Source organism: Mytilus trossulus, unplaced genomic scaffold (assembly GCF_036588685.1).
Source record: "Mytilus trossulus isolate FHL-02 unplaced genomic scaffold, PNRI_Mtr1.1.1.hap1 h1tg000024l__unscaffolded, whole genome shotgun sequence".
Classification (NCBI taxonomy): domain Eukaryota; kingdom Metazoa; phylum Mollusca; class Bivalvia; order Mytilida; family Mytilidae; genus Mytilus; species Mytilus trossulus.
In genome coordinates, this window is record NW_026963290.1 from 6336110 (window position 1) to 6363932 (window position 27823).

The 27823-nt window shown below is 33.0% G+C and overlaps 1 protein-coding gene across 1 annotated transcript; it reads right to left on the minus strand.

Moving 5' to 3' along the window:
• Window positions 1–3928: 3928 nt before the first annotated feature.
• LOC134699077 (folylpolyglutamate synthase, mitochondrial-like) lies at window positions 3929–21458 on the minus strand. The gene is made up of 13 exons (XM_063560764.1): window positions 21381–21458; window positions 20300–20431; window positions 19287–19405; window positions 18389–18503; window positions 15284–15526; window positions 14707–14784; window positions 12566–12716; window positions 11856–11945; window positions 10734–10831; window positions 8719–8771; window positions 7255–7330; window positions 5837–5900; window positions 3929–4443 (listed from the first exon to the last, which is right to left on the minus strand). Exons 1-13 carry the CDS (start codon window positions 21456–21458, stop codon window positions 3929–3931), a joined length of 1812 nt encoding a protein of 603 aa, XP_063416834.1.
• Window positions 21459–27823: the final 6365 nt, after the last annotated feature.

Below are 27823 nucleotides of genomic sequence, written 5' to 3' on the forward strand. Positions count from 1 at the left end.
ATGGCCAGTACACATAATCTATATTGCATAACCATCGTGTATTGATTTTGACGTTGATACGGAATATTTATCAATATGGTCTTGGTATCTTCTGCAGAACCTTTTAGAAAAATAACGAGACGTTCTTTGATGCATAACAATCGATATCTAAGTCAATTTGATAATTGATAATGCCGTAAGGTCAACACATGAAGAATTTAACCAAATCCATTCAGGTGATATTTACACTTAAAGATAATTATAATTTTCAAACTGGAACACTGACCTAATATTATATAATATTTGACATTCAACGTTAACAATGCCTATCAAAATAAGTGCATAGCATGCATATCAATGACAATACAAAAATAATGTAGTAAAAGATACTTACCGTATACAAACAGAAATATGCAAAATAATGCAAACAAGCTTTTCATTTTTAGATTTATGACTGGAGATTTTTACAAAAGAAATAGTCTTTATCTCAACGTCTCGAATTACTGATTAAAGCAGATAACAAGCCCTAAATGACATACAGTTACATATTACTGAGTGTTCTATGAATGTTTCTAAACAATGTAGATTCTATGTACCATAGTCTACTTTAAATCCCGGTTTTTAGTGGAGTTCGTGATGTTTTTATTTATTATTTGTAACTGTTGATGTTATTGTCTTCAAAACACCAAAGATCAACGCTACCCTAGTTATGTTTAAAGTATTCGTATTGCTCATTTTAAGTGTTCTTCTTAGTTCTTTTATTTCTTCAATTTGTATTATGTATATACCAGTAACAGTCTATACTTTGTGTACGAATCACATAAAGTTTAACTTAGGGCGAAGAGATGAGTATGCGAGTTTATTTGCACCATGTATCTATCTTTTATTCTTAAATCATATGGTCGCTAACATTCGATTCTCTACAAATAAAGAATAATTTCACATAAGTAAAAATACAAAAATTATAATAAGATACATGTTTAAGATTTCACATTAAACTAAACAAACAAATAAATAAAAACCATTTCATGTATGTATCATAAGTTCTCTCGTAAGTCAAATTACGTTTAAAATGATAAGTAAAAAAAGTAACGCATATTTCTAATAAATAGTATACAATGTTTTCTCTCTTTAAATAAGTGTTGATGTTATAAAAAGATAGTATACATAAAAAGTTTCTTACTAACTATAATCTGTCTAATAAAATGTGCATCCGTGTGTAATCAAATAAAGTCTATACGATGAAACGCACGTCATATCAGAAACGGGAAAATGTGTTATTCAAAAGAGCTCAACGTTACATTAGCGCTTTCATAAATAAATAGTGACAACTGTGTTTCGTATTCTTTCAAGAATACATGAATACGTTAGTTAAACAATTAATAAAAATTAAACTTATATTCAAAATTTGAATATTTCTAATCTTACACTTTGTCTTTATAAAATAAAATATTATTGTTGGTTAATCAGCTTCACACAGATTTAAGCTTATCATAGTTCAAGTTTTATCATAAATTATACTATTGGTATTTTCTAATTTGTATGAACGGTTTATCAAGATAAGCACTTTGTACGCATGCAATTCATAAAGTGTTATTTTCAATTTCACAGTACGTGGTTCGTGATGGACTATTAAAGTTCGATCAGTAGACAATACTTCGATGCTGACATGGTTTATTACAAACCTATCTTAAATTTCACGTTTAGATATTTATGAATCATAAACAAACTAGCGTTTTGAGCTCCCTCAGGCAACGTTGACCTTCTACGGCAAGATTGACCATCAGCAGATTTTGGCTATAACTTGTATGTCCTTTTTTAGTTATATTGTTCTTTAACTGTAATGGTCACTCTACATCTTAAACTTTCTAGTATTCGACTTCGAGTGTTCCTTTTGAAGGTAAATCCCGAAAAGCACGTCGGACGCATGCATTAGGGAAATGATTGGGTTTGTTTTGTCTTTCTTGTTTTTTCTGACATCATAAATATATAGTAAGGTTTGTGTTTCTCAATCTAATGTTTTTCTTTGTTGTGTTTTGTATACTACTGTTTCTCTTTTGATTTATTTTTGAAAATCGTTGTCAGTTTATTTTCGACTGACTTATTTGAATTATATTGGTCTATTTCGCCCTCTTTAAGTTTTATATGGGTTTGTTCATTGTTGAAGGCTATACAGAACCTTATATGTGTTTACATCCTGTTCTTCTGTACTCTTCTGTGCGCTGTTGATGACGTGTTTACACTAAAGACATTACATGTGTGATTTGATCAGCTCGATCGTATAGTCCTATTTTATTTATTTATTTAATTTAAATCTGTCTAATAATAAAAGGTTACGGTAGTAAACTGGTGTTCAAAATTCTTTATGTAGCTTGAAGGGCCTAGGAGTAATATTTTTTTACGTAATTTTGTTTACGTTTTTCTTATAGTTTTGATTTATGAATTTTGTGGATATTTGCACATTTACCTAAAATTAAGAAATCAGCAAAGGGTTACTAATTCGTCTATCTTGAAGAAATACAACCAAACATAAAATATGTCTTGTAAACCAGTTTGTGTTAGTACCAGCCAACGTACTTTTATGTAGGTATGTATAACAGAAGATCTTATGAATAAAAGGGTCAGTGTATTGTGTTTCACACTAAACAGAGTAAAATAATAGACAAGCATATAACCATATTGTAGCTTAAAGCCTCTTCTTAGAAGAAAGGCAAAAGATACCAGATGAACATTCAAACTCATAATCTGAAGAAAAAAACCAACAACGCCATAACTAAAAAAATAAAAAGACAAAAAGACAAAAAAAAGTACACAAAACAGAAAATAGACAACTAAAGGAGGGACAAAAGATACCAAAGGGACAGTAAAAACTCATAAATATAAAACAAACTGACAACGCCATGGCTAAAAATGAAAAAGACAAATAGACAAACAATAGTACACATGACACAACAAAGAAAACTGCAGAATAAACAACACGAACCCCACCAAAAACCAGGGGTGATATCAGGTGCTCCGGAAGGATAAGCAGGTCCTGCTTCACATGTGGCACCCGTCGTGTTGCTTATGTGATAACAAATCCAGGAAATAGTCTAATTCGGTAGGTCACATTCGTGAGAGGGAGGGGGTTTGTAGTTACGACGTAAGGAACATATCCGATACCATTTGTGAAACGGTTATTCCATTACGGTCAATCAACTCGTGATGGCGTCCGTGAAATTTACGAAGGGATGATTTCAACTTCCCCATTTGGAACTCTTGGTTTGATAGCTTCCTTGTGAGTAGCAACCCTCTATGCAGAAAATCATGATAGGAAATGCAAGCACGGGAATATCGTATCAATTGGGAGATATATACCCCGTATGCAGGTGCTGGTGGAATGTTGCTACTTAGAAATGGAAAGTTCACTATTGAAAAGTTGAAATCATCTCTTTTCTCGTAAAGTTTTGTTTTCAACCAACCCTCATTGTCAATTTTTAGATGTAAGTCAAGATATGAAGCCGACTTAACTGTATCTGTAGTATCCTGTATCTCTAGTTCGATAGGTTAAATGCGTTCCACATAGTCACCAAATCTTGAATTATTTAGTGAAAGAACATTGTAAAAATCGTTGAGATAACCTTATCACCTCGCCAGTACTTTTGCAAACATAATGAATATTTCAATTCGGGAGTTTTTAGACTCCAACTGAACCATAATCATGTATGCGTAAAATGTAAACAAATAAAATTTTAGTTTGAATGCATATATGTTTCCATCAATGATGAGCACATACAATTTTCATTTAGGAATTTTAATAACTAATTATTTGGACTACAATTCAAGACATTACAAAAACAGGCAGAAACTTGAAAAAAGTTGAAAGGGATTTTTTTTTGTGTTATGGTGTAAATTCCCCTGATAAATGTTATGGCATTATAAAAGATTCAATTCAATAAATCAATAACATTTATTTGTAATCGTCACTGACAATTCCAAGTACTCCACCTACTAGATGCATACCGCCTGTTACTAATATCTGTACATGATTGGCCCCACGGACCTGAGATGGAAACATACAAGCATCCTTCAAGTTATCGTCTCTGCCATGAGATGCCCATAGAAGGGCATCATAAATACATGGAAAGTTTACGACAAAGCCATCACAGTCAGTAGCAAGATGTTTCTGTGTGCATTCATCAGTTAAATCTGTACCACTTGAAGATGAAGATGAAGCAGTGTAATCATTCTGTTTTGATTGGTCCACATTTTCATGGGACTGAGTATGGCAAGATGAAAAGTTATTGAGGTTACAATCTGCTGTCAATCCCGGATTTGTCATTGAAGTAGTACTTTTTTGAACTTCTGTAAATTGATCAATCTCAATATTCTTTGTCTTTGAACGAGAAAGTTCCTTCCATGTTTCCATAATATGCTGACATTTTTGTAGTTGGGTTTCCTTAGAGAAGTTCATATTAGTAGTGTCTAAAAAAGATGACATTCAATTATTGAGCAGACATGCATGTACAATGTAATGTGGGAAATGTCTGAAAGAGGAAATACTTTTTTCCTCAAGACAATCTTCTTTTGAAACTGTATTTTTTTTTTGAAAAAAAAAGGAAGTAAAACAGTCATTCAATTTTCAGTAGCGGAACTATTTACTCAACTACAAATAAAAAACAACAACTTTACTATGTCATCCGTATTCATAACATTGTAGTTACGACGTAATGAACATACTCGATATCATTTTTGAAACGGTTATTTCACAACGGTCAACCAACTCGTGATGGCGTCCGTAAAATTTGAGAAGGGAATATTTCAACATTTGTTCAACGTCATCATTTGGAACTCTTCGTTTACATGTTTTAGCTTCATTGTGAGCAGCAACACTCAAGACAAAATCATGATAGGAAATGCAAGCACAAGAATATCGTATCATTCTGGAGATATATACCCCGTATGCAGGTGCTGCTGGAATGTTGCTACTTAAAAATAGAAAGTTCACAAGTATCTGAAATCATCTGTTTTGTCGTAAAGTTTTGTTTTCCACGAACCCTCATTGTCAATTTCTATATGTAAGTCATTATTCTTTCTTCATGCATAATAAACATAACTTGTATACTAAATGAATAAATGTAAACGACAAAATTAGCAATGCAATTAAAAATCTGATGTGTAAATATTATTTCTTTACAATTTTATATATATCTTCTACGACTATACTTCTATCAATATATTGCTCTATATCTAAGCGTTCAGCCATCTTTTATTTTAAAAGGATAACTATTGTCTCACCAACAAATATTTATCATAAGAAAAAGATAAAATGGAAGGAAAATTGGAAAAATTGTCGTTTACGCTGACATACAATATTAGGTATCAAATGTTCCTCATTATCAATGAAACTCATACTCTTCCTAAGGAAAGCAACTAATAAAATAGAAAAAGATCCCTTATTACAGGAACAGTTACAGAATAAGCAGATATAACATTTACCAAGCCTTTTACAAAAGCAGACACTTGATACATGTAACGTGATTTGCAAGGTGTGCTAGATAACTGCAAATGACATAAAAGTAACTTACTTCTCAGTATAATCCTTTTTCAATGCATAATAAACATTAAAGGAATGTCCAAGCTATTTTTTGTAAGTCACATCTAAACTGGTGAGTCTTTATTTTTTTTTAATTTTCCATTAGTTATTATTGAATAATAATTTATTTCCACCGTATTTTTAGTCAATTTCAGTAGCGAGAAAGATATATTCTGAAAAACGACCATTTGACCTTGACAATGAAAAATATACATTGACCTATATATTTTTGTGAATGCTGGTATACATATACTCAGTGCTAGGCAATGGTGCAAAATGTACCTGACACTGATGATGTTGTGTATGATATGTTTGGACAGAAAACTGCTGCATCAAACTCACATGACTAAAATTACCAGAATTATATATAATTGTGAAACTATTAAAATTATATTATGTAAATATGGGTTAATTTTCCTAATGCGCCTGAAAAGATGAACCCAAAGTGTGTGTGTAAACAAAATATACCTGTGTAGTGATATTGGAAATGATACAAGTTTTACATGTGACTGAGCTTAACTATTTTTATTGACTTGGAAAGAAGAGGAACATAGAATAATTGTGTAAAAACTATGAGCTATTAAATGTGTTCAAAGTATTAAATTGTCAAAAAAACTTATTGTGTTAAAAAGTGTATTTTTTACAGTGAAGAGCCGCATCACTAAAGGATTTATGGGGTATGCTAATTAAAGGTAAAAGTCATCTCACTTCCTCCTTCGAAAATTTAACCACATATGAAAAAATGTCACAGCTTTGAATAGAACTATCATACATGTCCAAGTTTACGATATGGACTGAGCTACAGGAAAATACCATAACCGCCTATGGAAAAACAAATAAAGATTTTGACTTATCTACGGTATATCAACACCAATTTAAAATGTTGCTAAAACATTAAAACTTATTTTCTACCATGTTAAATATACACTTCAATTGTAAACGAAAAGTAGGATGCGCATATATTGGCTCATATATTCTAAAAAGTTTAATCAGATTTTGATGAAAATTATTAGATGTTATATCGCATGTTCATCAATACAGAGATATGCCTTGATCGAAACTATTGATCAGACTATTTTATTGAAAATTATTAAACAATTGCACAATTCAACAGTAAACATTTATTTGAACTTTCTTAAAAGTCAGTATGTTGAGACATTTATCGTATTTTCCTAATCACTGCCAGGAACAGGTCACGTTTTTACCGAGTTGAATCGGTGTTAACACACAAAGCTTAAAATAACTACTTCTGCAATATACGATTTCAAAATATGACTGTTATATGTTTCTAGTCAAAGTTTTCGTGTATTTGATTATATATTTTAGTGTTTCTGAATTAATATGAAAATGAAAACAAATGTGATAAAATTCAATTATTAAACAGTAGCAGCCCGATTAAGCTCATAACATTAAAATTAAAACAATTACGGAAAATGGCTACCAACTAAGCCAATTGACTATCCAGACTCCATACATAGAATAACAACATCGAGAAAGTGGTTGTTAAATTTGTCAGGATTCAAAACTGTTTCGATATTATACAAAGGTTCTGTTAGATTTTGTCTGATAATATAACTTTGATAGGCACTATGTCACATAATTCAACGATTTTGAAATTCAACGAACACAACTTGACCCCTTCAATTGTTCAATATTGCTGAGTATAGTGATTATGTATAGTAAGAAGTATCATACTTTACCATGAGTGGTCTTAAGAGACGTGTTACATCTCTATCTCCTTTTGTATTGTACAGCAAAATTTTAACCACTTTACCACTACAAACATAGCAGAGGTTTCATGAGATTTAAATCAATGTTATGTATAATATCTTTGAAAATTTATCATTATCTTGAGCTATGCACAATACGTTTAACAAAGTTTAACGAATTTAAGAACATTTTGTTGTTTTGTTTGTGTATATTTGTACTTGTACCTGTTGTTTAAGTTTGGGTTTTTACTGTCTGTTTTGTTGTTTAAGTTGGGGTTTTTTACTGTCTGTTATGTTGTTGATTTTAACTTGATACTAATTTATCCAAACGAGTTCTAACTTTGTCAAAATTAGCAAAAGCTTGCCGTGTGTAACCAGTCACTAATGCAGAAGTTCAGAATACATATTTGTTTATTTGAAACATTTGTATTGGTGGTTGGAAAAAAAGTAAAATCACAAAAATACTGAACTTAGAGGAAAATCAATTCGGAAAGTCCATAATCACATGGCAAAATCAAATAACAAAACGCATCAAAAACGAATGGAGAAAAACTGTCATATTCCTGACTTGGTACAGGCATTTTCAAATGTAGAAAATGGTGGATTAAACCTGGTTCTGTAGCGCTAACCCTCCCATTTTAATGACAGTCTCATTAAATTCCGTTATATTTACATTGATGCGTTAAATATACAGACACAATAAATAAAAAAGTCAAAATATGGGTACATCAGTCATAATCGTATAATGATTTTAAAAGGAACAATTTAACAGAACACATAAACATCTACTATCTACACATTGATTGATTTGAGTGTCTGACGTCAGAATTTTTTTATAGGTCACATAAATTAGTCGTTCAATGTACATACAAACAATTTCAACATTTACATAGGCAATGTTAGCATACAGGGTTAAAAAATCAAAAGTATGTAAGAATAAGTTTCAGAAATAGACCGAGATATAAACTAGTCCAACAGTTATATATAGAATTTATAAGAATCCAAAAATAGTTAATTCCACTTTACGATTGAATGATTTTGAAGTTTGTGGTTCAACGTACATAGTAATTCATAATAGAAATACATCATAATGACATAGAATAGAACAATATCATATTGACGGGATCTTTTGAAATACAGAGTCACGTTATAGGAACAAAAGAAATACAAAAAGTTGCTTATACAAAACAAACCACCAAAAAATGAAAGCCAATACAAACACATGGAAAGGCACCTATATCACTAATACAGCGGGGTTTAATAAAACGCGGTGCCTTAAAATTTCTAATGAACATTATATGGATATTGTCTTAGGGGGCGAAATACCTTCCAACCACCCATGCCGTAGATTGAATTTTGAAATATCACTTATTTCTAGTATTTTCTTTCTCTGTTCTGCCTACTCTCATACAAGTTATAACCCTGAGTGTCAGTTAAATTAAGGCATCATATTACCCGATCCTTTTTGCTTCTCGTTTGGAATGTTTTTGGAACCAATCAACACACTGCTGCAATGTTAAAAATGCCAATATTTCTAATAACATTTTATACAATACAGGAATAAATCATACAAAAATCTTTCGATACAGTTTTATAACTACATAAAATAAAACTTAAAGTCTTCATTACTCATACAATAGATAATGATCTTTAACTTGATATATTCCAGCCAGTTTATCTGTAAATCTTTTATATGCACCAATCTAACTGCACGAAATACACATTTTAATAACACATGTCTCCTCAGTTTTACTATAGGCAAATTTAAAAATTCAAAGCCCTTACGTCGTATCTACAATCCCCTTCCCTTTCATGAATGTAACCTACCAAATTCAACTATTTACCGGATTGGTAATCATATAAACAACACGACGGGTGCCACATGTTGAGCAGGATCTGCTAACCCTTCCGAAGCACCTGAGATCATCCCAAGTTTTTGGTGGGGTTCGTGTTGCTTTTTCTTTAGTTTTCTGTTTTGGGTCATGTGTACTATTGTTTGTCTGTTTGTCTTTTTTCATTTTTAGCCATGACGTTGTCAGTTAATTTTTCATTTATCTTTCGTCCCTCTTTTATTACAATACGCTTATATAAATTTTAATCCTGGTATCTATGATGAATTAGTTAATAAGAGAAAATGACCGAAGATAAAACTCATGGATGATTTAGACACTTTTTTTCATTTGGACCCCATTATCACTGTACTATTATGAATATTTTAGGGGCCAGCTGAAGGACACCTACGGGTGCAGGAATTCTCGCTACATTGAAGACCCATTGGTTGCCTTCGGCTGTTGTTTGCTCTACGGTCGGGTGGTTGTCGCTTTGACATATTCACCATTTCCTTTCTCAATTTTATTTATTGTACATCATGTTGTATGCAATATGTGCTTATTTTGAGTATGATTTTTTAGTTTAAACCGTGACAATAAAAATAAATAATGTAGGAATAGCCCAGCGTTTATGACAGAATAAATTAGAAAAAAATGAGAATCAAGCTGAAACACGCGTCTGGCGTAAATACAAAATTTAAACTTGGTATCTATGAGGAGCTAATTTGTTATATTGAATCAATTTTATAACTGTGTCAAAAAAGTAACTGTTAATAAAACCAGGTTCATCCCACCATTTTTAATCTTAAAATGCCCTGTACCAAGCCAGGGAAATGGCCATTGTTATATTATAGTTCGTTTCTGTGTGTGTTGCGTTTTGATGTTGTGTTTCTGTTGTGTCGTGTTTCTCTTGTGTTTGATGCGTTTCCCTCGGTTTTGGTTGGTGGCTCGAATTTTTCTTTTTCTCTATCGGTTTATGAGTTTCAAACAGCGGTTTAATACTGTTGCCTTTATTTATTATATCATCCAACATTTTGAAATTGTTAAAAGAGCCAATTGATCAATGTTGATCATATTGTCAGTATTTTAACAATGAACAATTAGCATAGAGAAAATTGAGGAATATACAATTTAATTTATCACCAGCCGTTTGAACTTCTATATTTACACTTTGTTAAAATTCCTGTTACTATTGCAGTCAAAGAAAAATATAATTTATGCAAACGCTTCATAGTAGACGGATTTCAAATTATAAAAAGGTTATTGATTTAAAATACATAACCTTCTAGTTTTTCCAAGTCAGTTGTGTTGTATGTTTATAATACAAACGTAAATGTTTACACAGTTTTGGCTGCTGGATCCAAATTATTGTCTGTCATATTAAGCTTTTGTGTTGTCAATATAACGAAACTAGAAAAAAACTGTCACAAAAGTTGGAGATTAAGAAAGTTTGGATGGATTAATCCACCATTTTCTTCGTAAAATGCCTCCACCAAGTCATGAATATGGAGATATTTTTCAACTATTCTGTTGATTGATAGAGTTTAATTTGTGAATTTGTAGTTCCCCTATTTGTATTTGAAATTTAGGTATTGTTTTTGTTTTGATAAGGCAATCATAAGAATTCAGATGATTTCTTACCTGAATACTTTCAACGGTATGTGCACCATCTAAATAGTATGTTAACTTGTTTTTCTTAATGGTCTGATTTCTACATAGCCATTTGCATTCGACTAAACCTTAAATTACATAGAAGAAAAAATTACAAGTACCATATTATTATACCAAGTACTTATTCAGAAAGATTTCCATTCATATTTCTTTTACTTTTATCTTTAATGAATTCAAAGCTTAGTTCATTTAGAAATTACATGATGCAAACATTATATAATTTCGCCTCTAAAAATATACAGCTTTTTAGCAGTTATTCTAAACATGTGTTTGTGTATAAAAAAAAATAGTTGATTTACAGTATATATGTATAAGTAGTCTGTGGTATTGCAAAGAAAATGAACATTACAATTGTACAAGATATTATTTAAACCCCTGTTTCAGAAAATAAGGGAGAAAAATATTTGATTATTGTGATTATTTATAAATGTAAGTAGAATGTTATAAAGTAAAAAATACATCCAGCTGAAGGACGCCTTCGGGCGCGGGAATTTCTCGCTACATTGGTGACCTTCTGCTGTTGTTTTTTCTATGATCGGGTTTTTGTCTCTTTGACAAATTCCCCATTTCAATTTTCAATTTTATCTTGTATACACATTAACTGATAAAACAAATATATATTGTTAAATGCATATGACATGCAATTGATGAAAGGTGTTAAAATATCCGGAGAAAACAATAATTTTTCTCAAGGGAACTGTCAATCCTAAGAAATTTAGATAAGTGGCGAATGCACTTTGAAACCGCTAAGGTTCAAATTCAGAACCTCAGTATTGATAAACTCATGGTAAGTGAATGAAAAGTACCAAGAGCAAACACCTAAATAGGCTCTCAAATATAGAATATATTATACGTAATATGGCAGTTGTTATCAAATAATCCGTTTAAATGTATGTTGGCGTTTGTTTATGTCGCATATCTGTGTGTATGTTCTTTCTTTTGTTTTTTTTCCATTTTATAGTTGATATGTTTTCCTCAGTTTTTTGTTTGCGACCTGATTTTTAACAGTTTAATTTATGGCTATTAATTAGCAGTATACCACTACTGCTTTTATTTTTGTATCAAATTGTGAAGTCAATTATAGTTACTGACCGTCTATCAAGGATTGTTTCAAACGGAAAGACTTTGCTACTTCTATATCAACATGTCCTTTGACAGCTTCTGTACCATTTAATTCTTCCTCTGTAATTATTTTGAAAGTACAAGACTAAAATAACATTTAATATTCAAGTATTTTCTGTTTTTTACTATTAATGTCACATACGTTTGCTTGAAAAACAATAAATCATTTATTTTTTTCCTGTCCAAAACCAATATTAAACAAAGTGTCTGTAGTTCTTTCGTATTTTGACAAACTTGCACATTAATATACTTTCCTAAAACAACCAACCAGATAAAGCTTTCGTATATAACGGGTAAACCATACCTATAATATATATACCTGTGTTTATAAGGTCTTGCAATTATACCATTTACATCTTGCCTCAAGGTAAATATGACATCCTAAAGGGTGGTGTGACAAATCAAATAGATGATAAAGGTAGATAGAATAAAGGTATAGTCAAAGTCGTCTGATAATCTCTGACAGATAACACTTTAGGCTGACAATTCTCATTTCAAAACAGGTACATATATATATATGGAACTTTTTTTTTTAAACTTTTCATACAAAAGGGGGTTCTTGACATCAAAGTGTCTTTTTTTTCAATTTGTGTATTACATTTGAACAGCGGTATACTACTGTCTTCATTAATCCAATTACCTGATCACTAAAAGTAATTTCACTAAATATTTATCATCACCTTGTATAGCTCCCTGAGTGTCCATCCATTTCCTTGTCAATTGTAAAGCCAGCGAAGCGTTGACTTTCTGCATCTTTCCAGCTATACCCAGCTTAAACTTCTCACCTGGTAATTGGTAGAAGGTGAAGTCGGGAACAACTTGCAGATGGCACTGCAAAATCAAAGTTGATGCTTTTCAAATTATTTGCCCGGTGATTTTTTTTTTGCTGAGGATTAACTATGACTGTACTTATATACTCTATATATGGATGAAAATATCTAGAAATCATTATCAGGGTAGAAATAACCTTTTTTGAACAAGTAAAAACGCCCTCTGTAAGATACTGTTAGCGTTAGATGAGCCTTAAAATTCTTCATATCTCTGCCAAGTGTTTTATTGTTATTGATCTTCAACTGAACCCAATTCCGTACCTCTTTATTTGTTCACAGTTTCCTACATGTACATACATGTACAATGTTGCATACCTTCTGGTTTTATTTTCCTCGGAGTTCAGTATGTTTGTGATTTTACTTTTTATAGAATATAATGTTTTGGAGAAATTAAAAAAAAATAAAACAATTCATGCATAAGAAATTTTACAATAATGGTATATTGATGGTGTTCTTTCTATTAACCAATTAACATAAATATTCCAACTTCACCCGCGTACGGAGCACACAATTCTAAACTCTTACAATCTAACAACATTCAAGTGCTTGCATCTACTACTCGGATTTTGTAAAACATCAGCGGTGTTTGGCCAAGACAATAAATGAACTAGACTAAGTGTTTTGTCAAAGAAAAAGCTAGTCCTTCTTCTAAAGTAAAATCCTCTGACATAATTTATAAAATATTTACTGTATACCTCACAAATAATACAAAATGGTTATAATTTATAAATTCGAGGAGCTAAAGTTGAGTATATTTGTATTAACTACAATGTTTTTTTTTTATTAAATGTCTTTGTGCTATGCTGTTTCTTTTGGTCGAACGACATTGACATTGAGCGTTCATAGTCAAACAGGTTAAGATGTGCTATTCGGGCGCAAGAAATTTTTCCAGTTTCTATTTTGTTTTTTTCCATTTTCTTCATATTATACTAAATTAAAACTTTATAGTGAAAACACATACTACATTTATGTACTGTGTGTAAATTCAACTGCAAACATTATATTTATGTCTTTGATTTAATCATACTACTTTACTGAAACAATATGTCTGCAGTTCAATTATAAGCATTTTAAAAGCAACATGCTAGTGATAGAACCGACATGACAAACTTTACCATCTTCTCTATCATCCTGATGATATACATCCCTAACATTACAGAAACTGAACGTGTAGTAGCAATAAAACCATACGACCCTATATATGAATATAAGCGGATAATGCATCATCGAATGAGTTTCAGAAATCGTTATGTTTCAAGTTAGTTTTTATCAACTTTTAAATTAATTTTGTTCAGTTTATGCTATGTGTTTATTATAAATAAATGTTGGTCGATGGTTCTAGTAGACGAAATTCTAAAAAAAAAAACTTTATGATAAGTGCCCAAAATAAGGGTAGTCTCAAAACCCTATAAACATACTGTTAAGTCAAACTGGGCCCTTAAAAGAATTAAAAAAAACAATAGACTCAAGCAAATGCATAAACAAAGCAAAGTATAAAGCTCTTCTTCCTTCTGGAATAAAAAGCTGCATTTCAATAACTATAAAGTTCACTCCTTTGGTGCTCAATCGTCAGCTGTATGTCTGAAATGTACATTCAGGGGTAACCTTCAGATAAAGATACTTTCAACACAACTTTATCATAGGATCAAAATGTTAAGGATATTATTTTTTTGTTACTTCTGTAGCTAAAAGAAAATGTATTGACAACTTTTAACAAAGGAAATGTTTCTAAAGGCCATTTAACATCAAAAACAAGAAACTGCATTGAAATCAAGACGTACTAAATATTAAAAAAAAAGATGTGGTATGATTGCCAACGAGACAACTCTCCACACCAGACCCAAAGTACACATAAATTAACAATTATAGGACACCGTATGACCTTCAACAATGAATAAATCCCATAATGCATAGTCAGCTATAATAAGCCCCGATATGACAATGTAAAACAATTCAAACGAGAAAACTAACGGCCTTATTTATGTACTAACCTCCCTTTCCTTTGCTCTTTCATAAAGAACTTTTAGTGCTTCAGGACACTGAGGAGATGTGTATGCTGGGACACCATACTAAAGTGAAGTATACATTAAGAAAACAAAAGAGGTATATATCTTATTAATTATATGTGTTTTTTGATATCGAAGTGTATATTAATACAATAGTCATAAGGAAGATAATTTGTTTATTCAGTGTACAAGAAACTGCATAACCAATACAAATGTAATTCTTTATTTCATTCTGTAAACACAATTTCAAAACTGTAAACTGTAAATGGAAGCATGACGTTAAATCTCTTTGGAAATATCTAAAATAATAAAAACTTCCCATTTTGCTGTTAATTGAGGAGATAATATCTTCAACTTTGTATTTGATTGGTTAATAACTATTTTGAAATGAGCGTCACTGATGAGTTTTAGACGAAACGCGCGTCTGGTGTACTAAATTATAATCCTGGTACTTTTGATAACTATTATGATAGAGAGAATTTTATTTCGAATACAATGTAATAAAAAAAGATGGTTCAAAATCAATTTTTGAAAATTAAAAAAAAAATGAAAAAGAACTTACTTTGAAAATACCAGCTTTATGCCATGCAATCTTCTCAATAGTGTTTCCCAAATTAGAAACATGATCAATTCCAAGGGAAGTAACTCCACAAACTACTGGTGTCCTCACCATATTAGTATAATCATACTGGCCTCCAATACCAACTTCTATGATAGCTACATCTGTTTCTTCTTGCAGAAAAGTATAGTATGCCATTAGGGTAAGGAACGCAAAGTATGCCGGCATAGAACCATTATTTTGTTCCTAATAACAAAATATAAAAATAATGTATATATTCGTAGTGGTATGTTGATGTATTATTATAATAATAGACCACTTTCGAGTTCATCCGTCACCGGAAAAAACTCGTCAATTATACGCGCCTTTATCATCGTCATTTGTGCGTTTAGGGGCGTCGTCACTTCCTTCCAATGTTGAGCGAGTGTATAATTCTATATTGTACGAATTATTCGGCAAATTGAATTCTCAAAATTGACAATCAACACTGCTGACATTAGGGAAATGTCAGTAAGTACCTACAGAGCAACCATTATTTCTAGTTTATCCTGCACAAAGACTATCACTAAGACGCTTGATGAACGTAAATAGTGCAGAGATACAGGCGAGCACCTCTATCTGGTAAATGACGTCATAAAGGCGTGTATAATTGACGAGTTTTTGCCGGTGACGGATGAACTCGAAAGTGGTCTATTACTTAGTTATATATAACTATATGATTATATGACTATAGTATAAGACAATGTGGTATGAATGCCAATGACAGAGCTCTCTCCAACAGAGATCAAATGACGTCATATGTCTTTTTGGTATGATTGAATGGTATGATGTTGTCGTCGTCTCTTCGTCCGAAGACACGTTTAGTTTCCAGACAATAACTAGTTTTAGTTTTAGTGAATGGATTTTATGAATTATAAACAGAATGCTCAATACAACTAAAGGAAGGTTGGGATTGATTTTGGAAGCTGGGTCCCAATAGTTTAGAAATTACGTGCCAAAAAAAAGTCCACATAAGCATTTTTCTTGGTTTTCGCACAATTACTTAAGTATAAAAGAGGGACGAAAGATACCAAAGGGACAGTCAAACTCGTAAATCTAAAACAAACTGACAACATGGCTATAAAGGAAAAAGACAAACAGAAAAACAATAGTACACATGACACAACATAGAAAACCAAAGAATAAACAACACGAACTCCACCAAAAAACTATGGGTGATCTCAGTGATATAAGTGAATAGAAATCAATGAAAATTAAACACAAGGTTTATGACCACAATAGGAAGGTTAGGATTGATTTTTTGAGTTTTGGTCTGAACAGTTAAGGAATTAAGGGCCCTAAAACTAAAAGGGCCCAAATGAGCATTTTTCTTGGTTGTTGCACAATAACTTTACTGCAAGTGAATAGAAATCAATGACATTTAAAAATACATGTTTAATAACTAAAAAAGGAAGGTTGTGATTGATTTTGGGAGTTTTGGTCCCAAAAGTTTAGGAAATAGAGGCCAAAAGGGTTTAGAATTAGACTTTGTTTGATTGCATCAAAAATTGAATTATTGTAGTTCCTTGAAATACTGAATCTAACCGTGTATTTAGAATCTTGATAATGTTATTTAATTGGTCTACGTCATTAAGGTAAAAATGTTTCAAAACTGAACTTAGATTTCTTTAAAAATTGAATTCTTCGGGTTCCCCAACTGTTCCGTGTTCGACCTCTGCGGTCGTATAAAGCTGCACCCTGCAGAGCTTTTGGTTGTTATATGTACAACAATCAAACAGCAACCCACACAAAACTGAAAGACATCTAGAGGTCAATATACAGTCTCGAACGGAAGAAAAAAAAATATTGCGAATTTTGGAGAATTTATATTATTATATGTACATGCATTTGAAATATTTAAGATACATTGTTTCAATATTTTTTAGTTTGAGGTTTCACCTAGCTACCATTTTACAAAACTGGGATTTCAATGCTAGTCTATTAGAAGAGGAATATTTGATTTTCATTGGTTGTACCTTATTTTATCATGAAGTCAGATTTGAAAATGACTTGGGGGATGAAGGTGTCAGTAAAGACCGGATGTCAGTTTTAGTCTTATATATGTACTTTGAATTTTAGTCTCACATGTATATAAGTATGTGTACATATATATCACTGATTCAGTGACAATGGTTAAAAGACACTAACAAGTCTTTTTTTTATAGTTTTGGATGTTTGTTCATCAGTTGACTTAAATTAAATTGTGCATGAAGCAAATTGATAGTTGCTAGATACTGAATGATTATACTACAATAAGGTTTTAACCTGTTCATATATACTTCAAATCCGAAAAAAAATAGTGTCTTTTTCAGGACTTCTGATCAAACCATGTAGTATGGCATGTTATTGAGATATGGTTTTGGTCGTTGGATGTTCATGAAGGACCTGTAGTACAAAGAATATCACTGGATTTAGCTCTGTCTCTAAGTGTATTATTAAAGTACTTTGCTTTGAGCTCTGTTCATTGTTATGCAATTCATTCTTTGTAGAATAAAGATTTGACGGACAACTCTCATGTACAAGGAATTTTCAAAGAAGTATCACCTCTATGTACAATGTTAGTAATAGGGAGATAAAAGCATTATATTTCGATTTGAACCAAGCATTATACGTCCATTCACAAAATTTACCCGACAATGCTACTCCCGCAACTAGCAATATGATGCTAGGTTGTTTTAAAACATCTGTACTGTCTATTGATGACTCGGTCATGAGTGTAAAGGTCCTTTAATTAATATGTTTAAACAAAAATTATAAGGCCTTTCTGGCCTAATCGATTAATTGTACATGTTCAACATTTTTAAATCAGACAATTTCCCGGTCTCAACTGAATAAATATCGTAGCATACTCGATAAGAAGTAGAATCAATATTTTTCTTATTCTAACACACTTGATCCTTTTCCTGACCTATTGATTGTTTTTATTTGAACAACGTGTGATCGTTTGGTATCACGGACACTGGTTAGAATAGACAAGTGGTCACATATTTTAGGAAAAGACACATAATTTGAACCAGTACTTCGATATAGCTTTGACTCTGATATACATAGTATCATGTACACACAAACCTTTGTATCTTTTAGCTTGTTGAACACATCCCAGAAATAAGAGACAAATTTTTCATGTGAAAGGGGCTGTCCATTAACTCGAATTCGCTCTCTCACTTCGACAAGATGAGGAGAACTGAAAAATGTTTATTTCAAGATTAAAGTTAAACAGAGTGCAGATACTTCCAGTGGTTAACATTCTAGCTTATCCCAAGCCAGAAGCCTTTGGTCTTTGTTAGTCTTGTATGATTTTGAAATTTAGTTTCTTGTGTATAATTCAGAGTTAAATATGACGTTCATTATCACTGAACTAGTATACATATTTGATTAGGGGCCAGCTGAAGAATGCCTCCAGGTGCGGGAGTTTCTTGCTACATTGAAGACCCATTGGTGGACTTCGGCTGTTATCTGCTCTATAGTCGGGTTATTGTCGCTTTGATTTACCCATTCCATTCTCATTTTTAATAAAAAAAATTAGGCGTAGGTACATTGTACTTTGTACTTTAATTCAGTCATTGGCGCGGTCGCGGATGTGTTCAAGTTATTTGATTTTAAAACCGTTCCTTTTCCTTTTATGTAATGCGAAGAGCCTATGGATTAGATCAATATTTCAAGCTTCATAATTGTATACATATTTTTGGAATCTATTTTATATCGTAATCATTGTATGAAATAGCCTAATTATAATGATATGATTATATTAAAAATACATCCAAGCAGAGATTGTTTTGCTTTACATTTTTTTCAGACAAATGTATATTGTTAGGTTACGAAAAGAACTTAGGAAAGAGATTGTGCGCGTGGTAGGTGTCAAGTATAAAATCAGATTAATCATAAAAGAATAAAAAGTGACAAAAGTATAGTTCTTACTCAATAACATGTGCTGTTATCAAATTTGAAGGTAAATAAAATAATGTACCTGTAAAATCCTGTTTTGAACCCCTGATGTCGTAGGATGCTCTCGCAGTATGCACATGTTGAACCTTTACCTTTGGTTCCACTGACATGTATAACCTTTAATCTATCAACGTCATCCAACTGAAATTGAAAATCTAATGTCCTTGTTTTTTATGTGTTGGGTTGTTGTCTCTTTTAAACTTGCATCTAATTTCAAATTCCCCCTTTAATATAGCCATTAATAGAAAATCATGTTTACTTCTAAATCAAACTAAATGGACCAGTTGGGGATTTATTCCACTAAACCAAAAAATTGATACTTATGATCACGTGATCCTTTGACAAGATCTCACAACATTTTTTCCTGTCCCAAGTCAGGAGCCACAGCTGGTCTTCGTTAATCATGTATGTTTTTTAGTTTATTATATATATGTTCATCTATAAGTTTTGGAGTTAAGTGTGACGTCCAATTTCAATATACTAGTACATATATTCTTATTTAAGGGCCACATGGGCCGGCTGAGGACCACATCAGGGTGTGTGATTGTCCCGTTACTTTGAAGACCTTTGGTGGCCTTCGGCTGTTGTCTACTCTTTGGTCGGGTTGATGTCTCTTTTATATTCTCTATTCCATTCTCAATGTTATATTGTCCTTTGTCAAATAAATAAGCTAACCATATCTATTGATCCGCAGTTGATATGAATGAATGGGGCATATTTATTTTGCAAAATATATTACTGAAGGATAACTTTTCTATTTTTTCAAATAGACCTTTCGACTTGATAATCGGTACACAAGCAGTATAAACAAAACATGTCTTAAACCTTGGTTGATGTCATCTGTGTAATAGTGTAAGTTTTGAAGAAAAAAAAAAGATTTTTCGAGAATAATATCATGCTCTTTTCAAATTATTTTGACATTTTTTAAAAATATCTCGGATTTTTCGAATGCCATATTTCCTATAGTATAATATATTTTTTTGTTATGTAAATGTATAGATAAGTTCGCAAACACTAAATTCTAAATCTACGTACGGTCATTCCTACTCTGGATGCCCATTTTATAATATTAGAAACGTACAGTGGTGCATCTTTATCACGCGCTTGTTGGATCTTTTCTAGAGTCTGTTCATTGCTCTGTAATGAATTTAAAGTCTGAACGCATTCCTGCCAAAAGAAAGCAAAAGTAATCAAAAGATAAAAAGTACACTTGCAGGGAAATAAAATTAGTTATCATTTTTATTACCAGAATCGCTTTCACAAAATTTCACTTGTGAACAAAACGTAAAATATAATGAATGTAAAATGAATTTGACCTGACGTGACTCTCGAGAAAATCAGTGTTTCAAATAGTTGATAGAAAAAAACAGAAAATTGCATTGAGTCTATCCACCGCATATTTATGCCAGGAGATATATCCTATTTTATTCACGGGTACAGTACGAAGTTCTTCAATGTTTTTTCCTCATCAAGAGCTCCCAGTATAGGTGCATAACATATACAGCGATTCACTCGTATATTGTTTGTAATTATTCTTTATTTATTACAGTTTTTAAAATAATCAGCAAAGTAGAAAACAAAATTGCAATTATCGCCATTCATTAATTTGTATTTTGATAAATACATTAAAAGATATATAATTGTCAATGGAAATATCGAAAAAAAATCATGCATTTAAAAAAAAAAACGCTTTAAATTACATAAATACTATTTGACGTGTAACACACAATTTCTAATTTGGACAATTGCAAAGTACAAGAAGAACACAACTCTCGTATTTATAAGACCCACTGTTGTACATTTTCTTATGCTTTTAAAATGATTTATTATAATAACACAAACGGGATATTTTCAATTTTTGATAGAAAATAATCATTTATTAATTTTCTGTGGAGCTTGATAAAATTTCGTAAAAATGTTTTCCCCCTTTTGAGCAAAAAATCAATGATGCGTGTGGATTTCGGTTATATCAATTTTAGTTTTGTTGTGTTTATTATATTTACATTTTGCTTTATGTGCCCATGACTCAAGGTCATGGATGAATCTCCTGTAAAATTACTTTTCTAGCGCGATAACTAAATACACAGATCAATCTATAAATAAACATATATTTTACCTCATATTTTTTGTTTACATCTATTTTCTTTGTCAATTCTCTAGAAATGGGAATCCATGTCTTAACTAAGGGCGACATCTCTATTTGCTTCTTAAAATGATAAAATTATAATTATTATATACATAATTTATAAAAATATCTGAAATTTTATAGCGGTTGTAGTCAATTCGGCAATTATACCTCGGTCTCAGGTAAATTCACACCTGGAAAAATCTGCATCCGGTATAGTAACTTCGTTACCAATGATAGTGAGTGGTAACATTTTGTGATGGAATTTGATGTTAATTGCTATACCAATAGAATAAATGTTTTTGTGCAGTGTTTTAAGAAATGAATTTTCCTTGTATCCATGTCACTCTCGAAAAAGCATACAAATCTAAGAACCATCGTAGACTGGGGGACAAAAAGCTTTACTATTTAATTACCAACAGAAAAGATAGTAACCGTCTTCACAGAGTTCATGACAAACCAGGTGACTGTAATAGCGAGACGGAACTTTTGACTAATTCTGATAAGCTCTGAAAAGCTATTAAAAAGTTGCGTTCTGTCATTGATTCCAATAGAGTTGAAGGCTTCCGATACCTTTTAGAATGCAAGCATAAGAGTACGTCCGAACTGTTGACGGACGAAAAAGACATAAATGCTGCTGTGAGACACCATTTCCGGTCTTTCGGCGGATTTTTTTTAAAAACGTAATATGCAAAATAAAGCTACGGAATTTCTCTCGACTAGTATAGAAAAAATGAAGATTTTCCTGACTTGCATATCTCAGTAAAAAAAGGAGAGCAGATAGATATAATTATAAGAAACCTTCAGTCGAGCAAATCAAGTAGTATATCGATGAGATTCCCAATGATTTTTTTTATCGTTTGGTGGCGATGTACTTATGGATTCAATTGTTGGTCTCTTCACTATTATTACCGAACTCAAAGCGGAACGTTCTTATTGGCAAAATCATCAACCCCATACTCAAACGACTGAACGTTCTTATTGGCAAAATCATCAACCCCATACTCAAAGCTGAACGTTCTTATTGGCAAAATCATCAACCCCATACTCAAAGCTGAACGTTCTTATTGGCAAAACCATCAACCCCATATCAAAGCTGAACGTTCTTATTGTCAAAATCATCAACCCCATACTCAAAGCTGAACGTTCTTATTGGCAAAATCATCAACCCCATACTCAAAGCGGAACGTTCTTATTGGCAAAATCATCAACCCCATACTCAAAGCTGAACGTTCTTATTGGCAAAATCATCAACCCCATACTCAAAGCTGAACGTTCTTATTGGCAAAATCGTCAACCCCATACTCAAAGCGCGTACTTATTGGCAAAATGTCATCATCAACCCCATACTCAAAGCGCGTACTTATTGGCAAAATGTCATCATCAACCCCATACTCAAAAGCGCGTACTTATTGGCAAAATGGCATCATCAATCCCATACTCAAAGCGCGTACTTATTGGCAAAATGGCATCATCAACCCCATACTCAAAGCGCGTACTTATTGGTAAAATGGCATCCTCAACCACATACTCAAAGCGTGGTGGGTCTATGATATTGTTAATTATAGGGCGATAACTGTGTCATCTAATGTGTATATACAAGATATATTTAAAACAAGAATGTGTCCATAGTACACGGATACCCCACTCGCATTATTATTTTCTGTGTTTAGTGGACCGTGAAATTGGTGTAAAAACTTTGAATTAGACATTAAATTAGAAAGATAATATCTTAGGGAACATGTATACCAAGTTTAACGTTGATTGTACTTCAACTTCATGAAAAACTACCTTGACCAAAAACTTTAACATGAAGCGGGACGAACGAACGAAAAAATAGACGGACAGAAGGACGAATGGACTCACAGACCAGAAAACATAATGCCTCTTTACTATCGGTGGTGGGGCATAGAAAAATTAAAAATCTACTATGACTTACTAAGAAGTAAATAATATTTCAGGCGAGGTTGAGGCGGCATTTCAGATGATATTTTTTTACTTTACAAAGTATTTGTTCTATTCGAGGTTAAAAAATATAAAACATTTCATGCTTTTCTTGATCCATAATTGAAAAGCTTTCGATAAAGTCTGGCATATTGGCCATTTGTACTGATTATGGAAAACCGATTATCGAGGTGTGTTGAAAATTGCTCAAATCACTTTACCCCTGGACCCCCCCCCCCCCCCTTCTGGATCCGCCCCTGTATCAAATAATGTTTTATGGTAATTGTTAGACAGGTTTCTTTAATCAAGAATTTGGCTTTAAAAAGGTTGTGTCTTGTTAACGGACCTCGTCTCTATTCTAAAAGAGGGGCAAAAGATACCAGAGAGACAGTCGAACTCATAGATAGAATATTTTACTGACAACGCCATGGCAAAAAAAAAGACAACCAATAGTACAGAAAGCACAATATAGAATTCTGAAGACTTAGCAACACGAACCCACCATAAACTGCTGGTTGATATCAGGTGCACCGGAAGGGAAAGTAGATCCTGCTCCACATGTGGCACTCGTCGTGTTGCTAATGTTATTACACACCCAGTAAATAGTAATTCGACAGGTCACATTCGTGAAAAGAGAACAGGATTGTAGTTGCAACTTAAGGAACATATCAGATATCATCTGTGAAATGGATATTCCATAACGGTCAACCAACTCGTGAAGTCGGCTGTGCAAATTAATTGTAATAACTTTCTTGTGAACAGCAACGCTCTATCAACGAAATCATGATAAGAATAAAAGCCCGAGAATATCGTGTCAATTGGGAGATATATACATGTACTCCGTATGCAGGCTACATAGCGATGGAAAATTTTAGGAAGCTGAATTCATAACTCTTGTCAATAAGTTTTGTTCCGAGGAGTTTCCTTTAAGTGACATGTTACAAGCCATCTGCTTTACCCTTATTTTCTAGTAGCATTTAAAATCCAACCTGCACACCGGACGGCCTATATTATAGGGAAGAACCTTCATTTGTATGCATTGTGAAGACGGCCTATATTACAGGGGAGAATGTTCATTGTATGTATTGTGAAGACGGCCTATATTACAGGGGGAGAACCTTCATTTGTATGTATTGTGAAGACGGCCTATATTACAGGGGAGAACCTTCATTTGTATGTATTGTGAAGACGGCCTATATTACAGGGGAGAACCTTCATTTGTATGTATTGTGAAGACGGCCTATATTACAGGGGAGAACCTTCATTAGTATGTTTTGTGAAGACGGCCTATATTACAGGGGAGAATCTTCATTTGTATGTATTGTGAAGACGGCCTATATAACAGGGGAGAACCTTCATGTGTATGTATTGTGAAGACGACCTATATTACAGGGGAGAAACTTCATTGTATGTATTGTGAAGACGGCCTATATTACAGGGGAGAATCTTCATTTGTATGTATTGTGAAGACGGCCTATATTACAGGGGAGAACCTTCATTTGTATGTATTGTGAAGACGGCCTATATTACAGGGGAGAACCTTCATTGTATGTATTGTGAAGACGGCCTATATTACAGGGGAGAACCTTCATTTGTATGTATTATGAAGACGGCCTATATTACAGGGGAGAATCTTAATTTGTATGTATTGTGAAGACGGCCTATATAACAGGGGAGAACCTTCATTTGTATGTATTGTGAAGACGACCTATATTACAGGGGAGAACCTTCATTGTATGTATTGTGAAGACGGCCTATATTACAGGGGAGAATCTTCATTTGTATGTATTGTGAAGACGGCCTATATTGCAGGGGAGAACCTTCATTTGTATGTATTGTGAAGACGGCCTATATTACAGGGGAGAACCTTCATTGTATGTATTGTGAAGACGGCCTATATTACAGGGGAGAACCTTCATTAGTATGTATTGTGAAGACGGCCTATATCACAAGGGAGAACCTTCATTGTATGTATTGTGAAGACGGCCTATATTACAGGGGAGAACCTTCATTTGTATGTATTGTGAAGACGGCCTATATTACAGGGGAGAACCTTCATTGTATGTATTGTGAAGACGGCCTATATTACAGGGGAGAACCTTCATTTGTATGTATTGTGAACACGGCCTATATCACAAGGGAGAACTTTCATTGTATTATTGTGAAGACGGCCTATATTACAGGGGAGAACCTTCATTAGTATGTATTGTGACGACGGCCTATATTACAGGGGAGAACCTTCATTATATTTTTTGTGAAGACGGCCTATATAACAGGGGAGAACCTTCATTAGTATGTATTGTGAAGACGGCCTATATTACAGGGGAGAACCTTCATTGTATTTATTGTGAAGACGGCCTATATTACAGGGGAGAACCTTCATTTGTATGTATTGTGAAGACGACCTATATTACAGGGGAGAACCTTCATTTGTATGTATTGTGAAGACGACCTATATTACAGGGGAGAATCTTTATTTGTATGTTTTGTGAAGACGACCTATATTACAGGGAAGAATCTTTATTTGTATGCATTGTGAAGACGGCCTATATTACAGGGGAGAACCTTCATTTGTATGTATTGTGAAGACGGCCTATATTACAGGGGAGAACCTTCATTTGTATGTATTGTGAAGACGGCCTATATTACAGGGGAGAACCCTTAATTTGTATGTATTGTGAAGACGGCCTATATTACAGGGGAGAATCTTCATTTGTATGTATTGTGAAGACGGCCTATATTACAGGGGAGAACCTTCATTGTATGTATTGTGATGACGGCCTATATTACAGGGGAGAATCTTCATTTGTATGTATTGTGAAGACGGCCTATATCACAGGGGAGAACCTTCATTGTATGTTTTGTGAAGACGGCCTATATTACAGGGGAGAATCTTCATTTGTATGTATTGTGAAGACGGCCTATATCACAGGGGAGAACCTTTATTGTATGTATTGTGAAGACGGCCTATATTACAGGAGAGAACCTTCATTATATGTATTGTGAAGACGGCCTATATTACAGGGGAGAACTTTCATTGTATGTATTGTGAAGACTGCCTATATTACAGGAGAGAACCTTCATTATATGTATTGTGAAGACGGCCTATATTACAGGGGAGAACTTTCATTGTATGTATTGTGAAGACTGCCTATATTACAGGGGAGAACCTTCATTGTATGGATTTAGAAGACGTATTACATGGGAGAACCTTCATTGTATGTATTGTGAAGACGGCCTATATTACAGGAGAGAACCTTCATTATATGTATTGTGAAGACGGCCTATATTACAGGGGAGAACTTTCATTGTATGTATTGTGAAGACTGCCTAGATTACAGGGGGAGAACATTCATTTGTATGTACATGTATTGTGAAGACGGCCTATATTACATGGGAGAACCTTCATTTGTATGTATTGTGAAGACGACCTATATTACAGGGGAGAATCTTTATTTGTATGTATTGTGAAGACGACCTATATTACAGGGGAGAACCTTCATTTGTATGTATTGTGAAGACGACCTATATTACAGGGGAGAACCTTCATTTGTATGTATTGTGAAGACGACCTATATTACAGGGGAGAATCTTTATTTGTATGTATTGTGAAGACGACCTATATTACAGGGGAGAACCTTCATTGTATTTATTGTGAAGACGGCCTATATTTTAGGGGAGAATCTTCATTTGTATGTATTGTGAAGACGACCTATATTACAGGGGAGAACCGTCATTGTATGTATTGTGAAGACGGCCTATATTAAAGGGGAGAACCTTCATTGTATGGATTTAGAAGACGTATTACATGGGAGAACCTTCATTGTATGTATTGTGAAGACGGCCTATATTAGAGGGGGAGAACCTTCATTGTATGTATTGTGAAGACGGCCTATATTATCGGGGAGAACCTTCATTGTATGTATTGTGAAGACGGCCTATATTACAGGGGAGAACCTTCATTATATTTTTTGTGAAGACGGCCCATATTTTAGGGGAGGACCTTCATTTGTATGCATTGTGAAGACTGCCTATATTTCAGGGGAGAACCTTCATTTGTATGTATTGTGAATTTATTCTCGTCCTGAATATGCATTAATTATTAGCCATTATCATCAACATAGTTTTGACGGTATCTATTCGAGATCTTTGTGTGTATAGGTTTTTGGAAAGGTCGGATACTGTTGATTAGGGAAGCTACCATTTGATTTATGAAAGGGGTGTGGGATGGGGTATGATGAAATTTGAAAAAAAGTCAGGACAGGAGTTTTGTAAATTAAGGCAGGATGGGAAACTTTTAAGGATATATAAAAAGAAGATGTGATGTGATTGCCAACGAGAACTCGCCATAAGAGACCAAATAACACAGAAATTAACAACTATAGGTGAGCGTACGGCCTTCAACAATGAGCGCGAAGCCAATATCACATAGTCAGCTATAAAAGACTCAGAAATGGCAATGTAAAACAATTCAAATGAGAAAACTTGCG

Coding starts and splice junctions, on each gene's coding strand:
- LOC134699077 (XM_063560764.1), bottom strand. CDS start 21,458: ATGTCGCCCTTAGTTAAGACATGGATTCCCATTTCTAGAGAATTGACA. Junction 11,946..12,565: donor CACTCAGGGAGCTATACAAG/GTGATGATAAAT, acceptor AAATAATTACAG/AGGAAGAATTAAATGGTACA. Junction 7,331..8,718: donor CGAGAAGCAAAAAGGATCGG/GTAATATGATGC, acceptor CTATGTTTGTAG/TGGTAAAGTGGTTAAAATTT.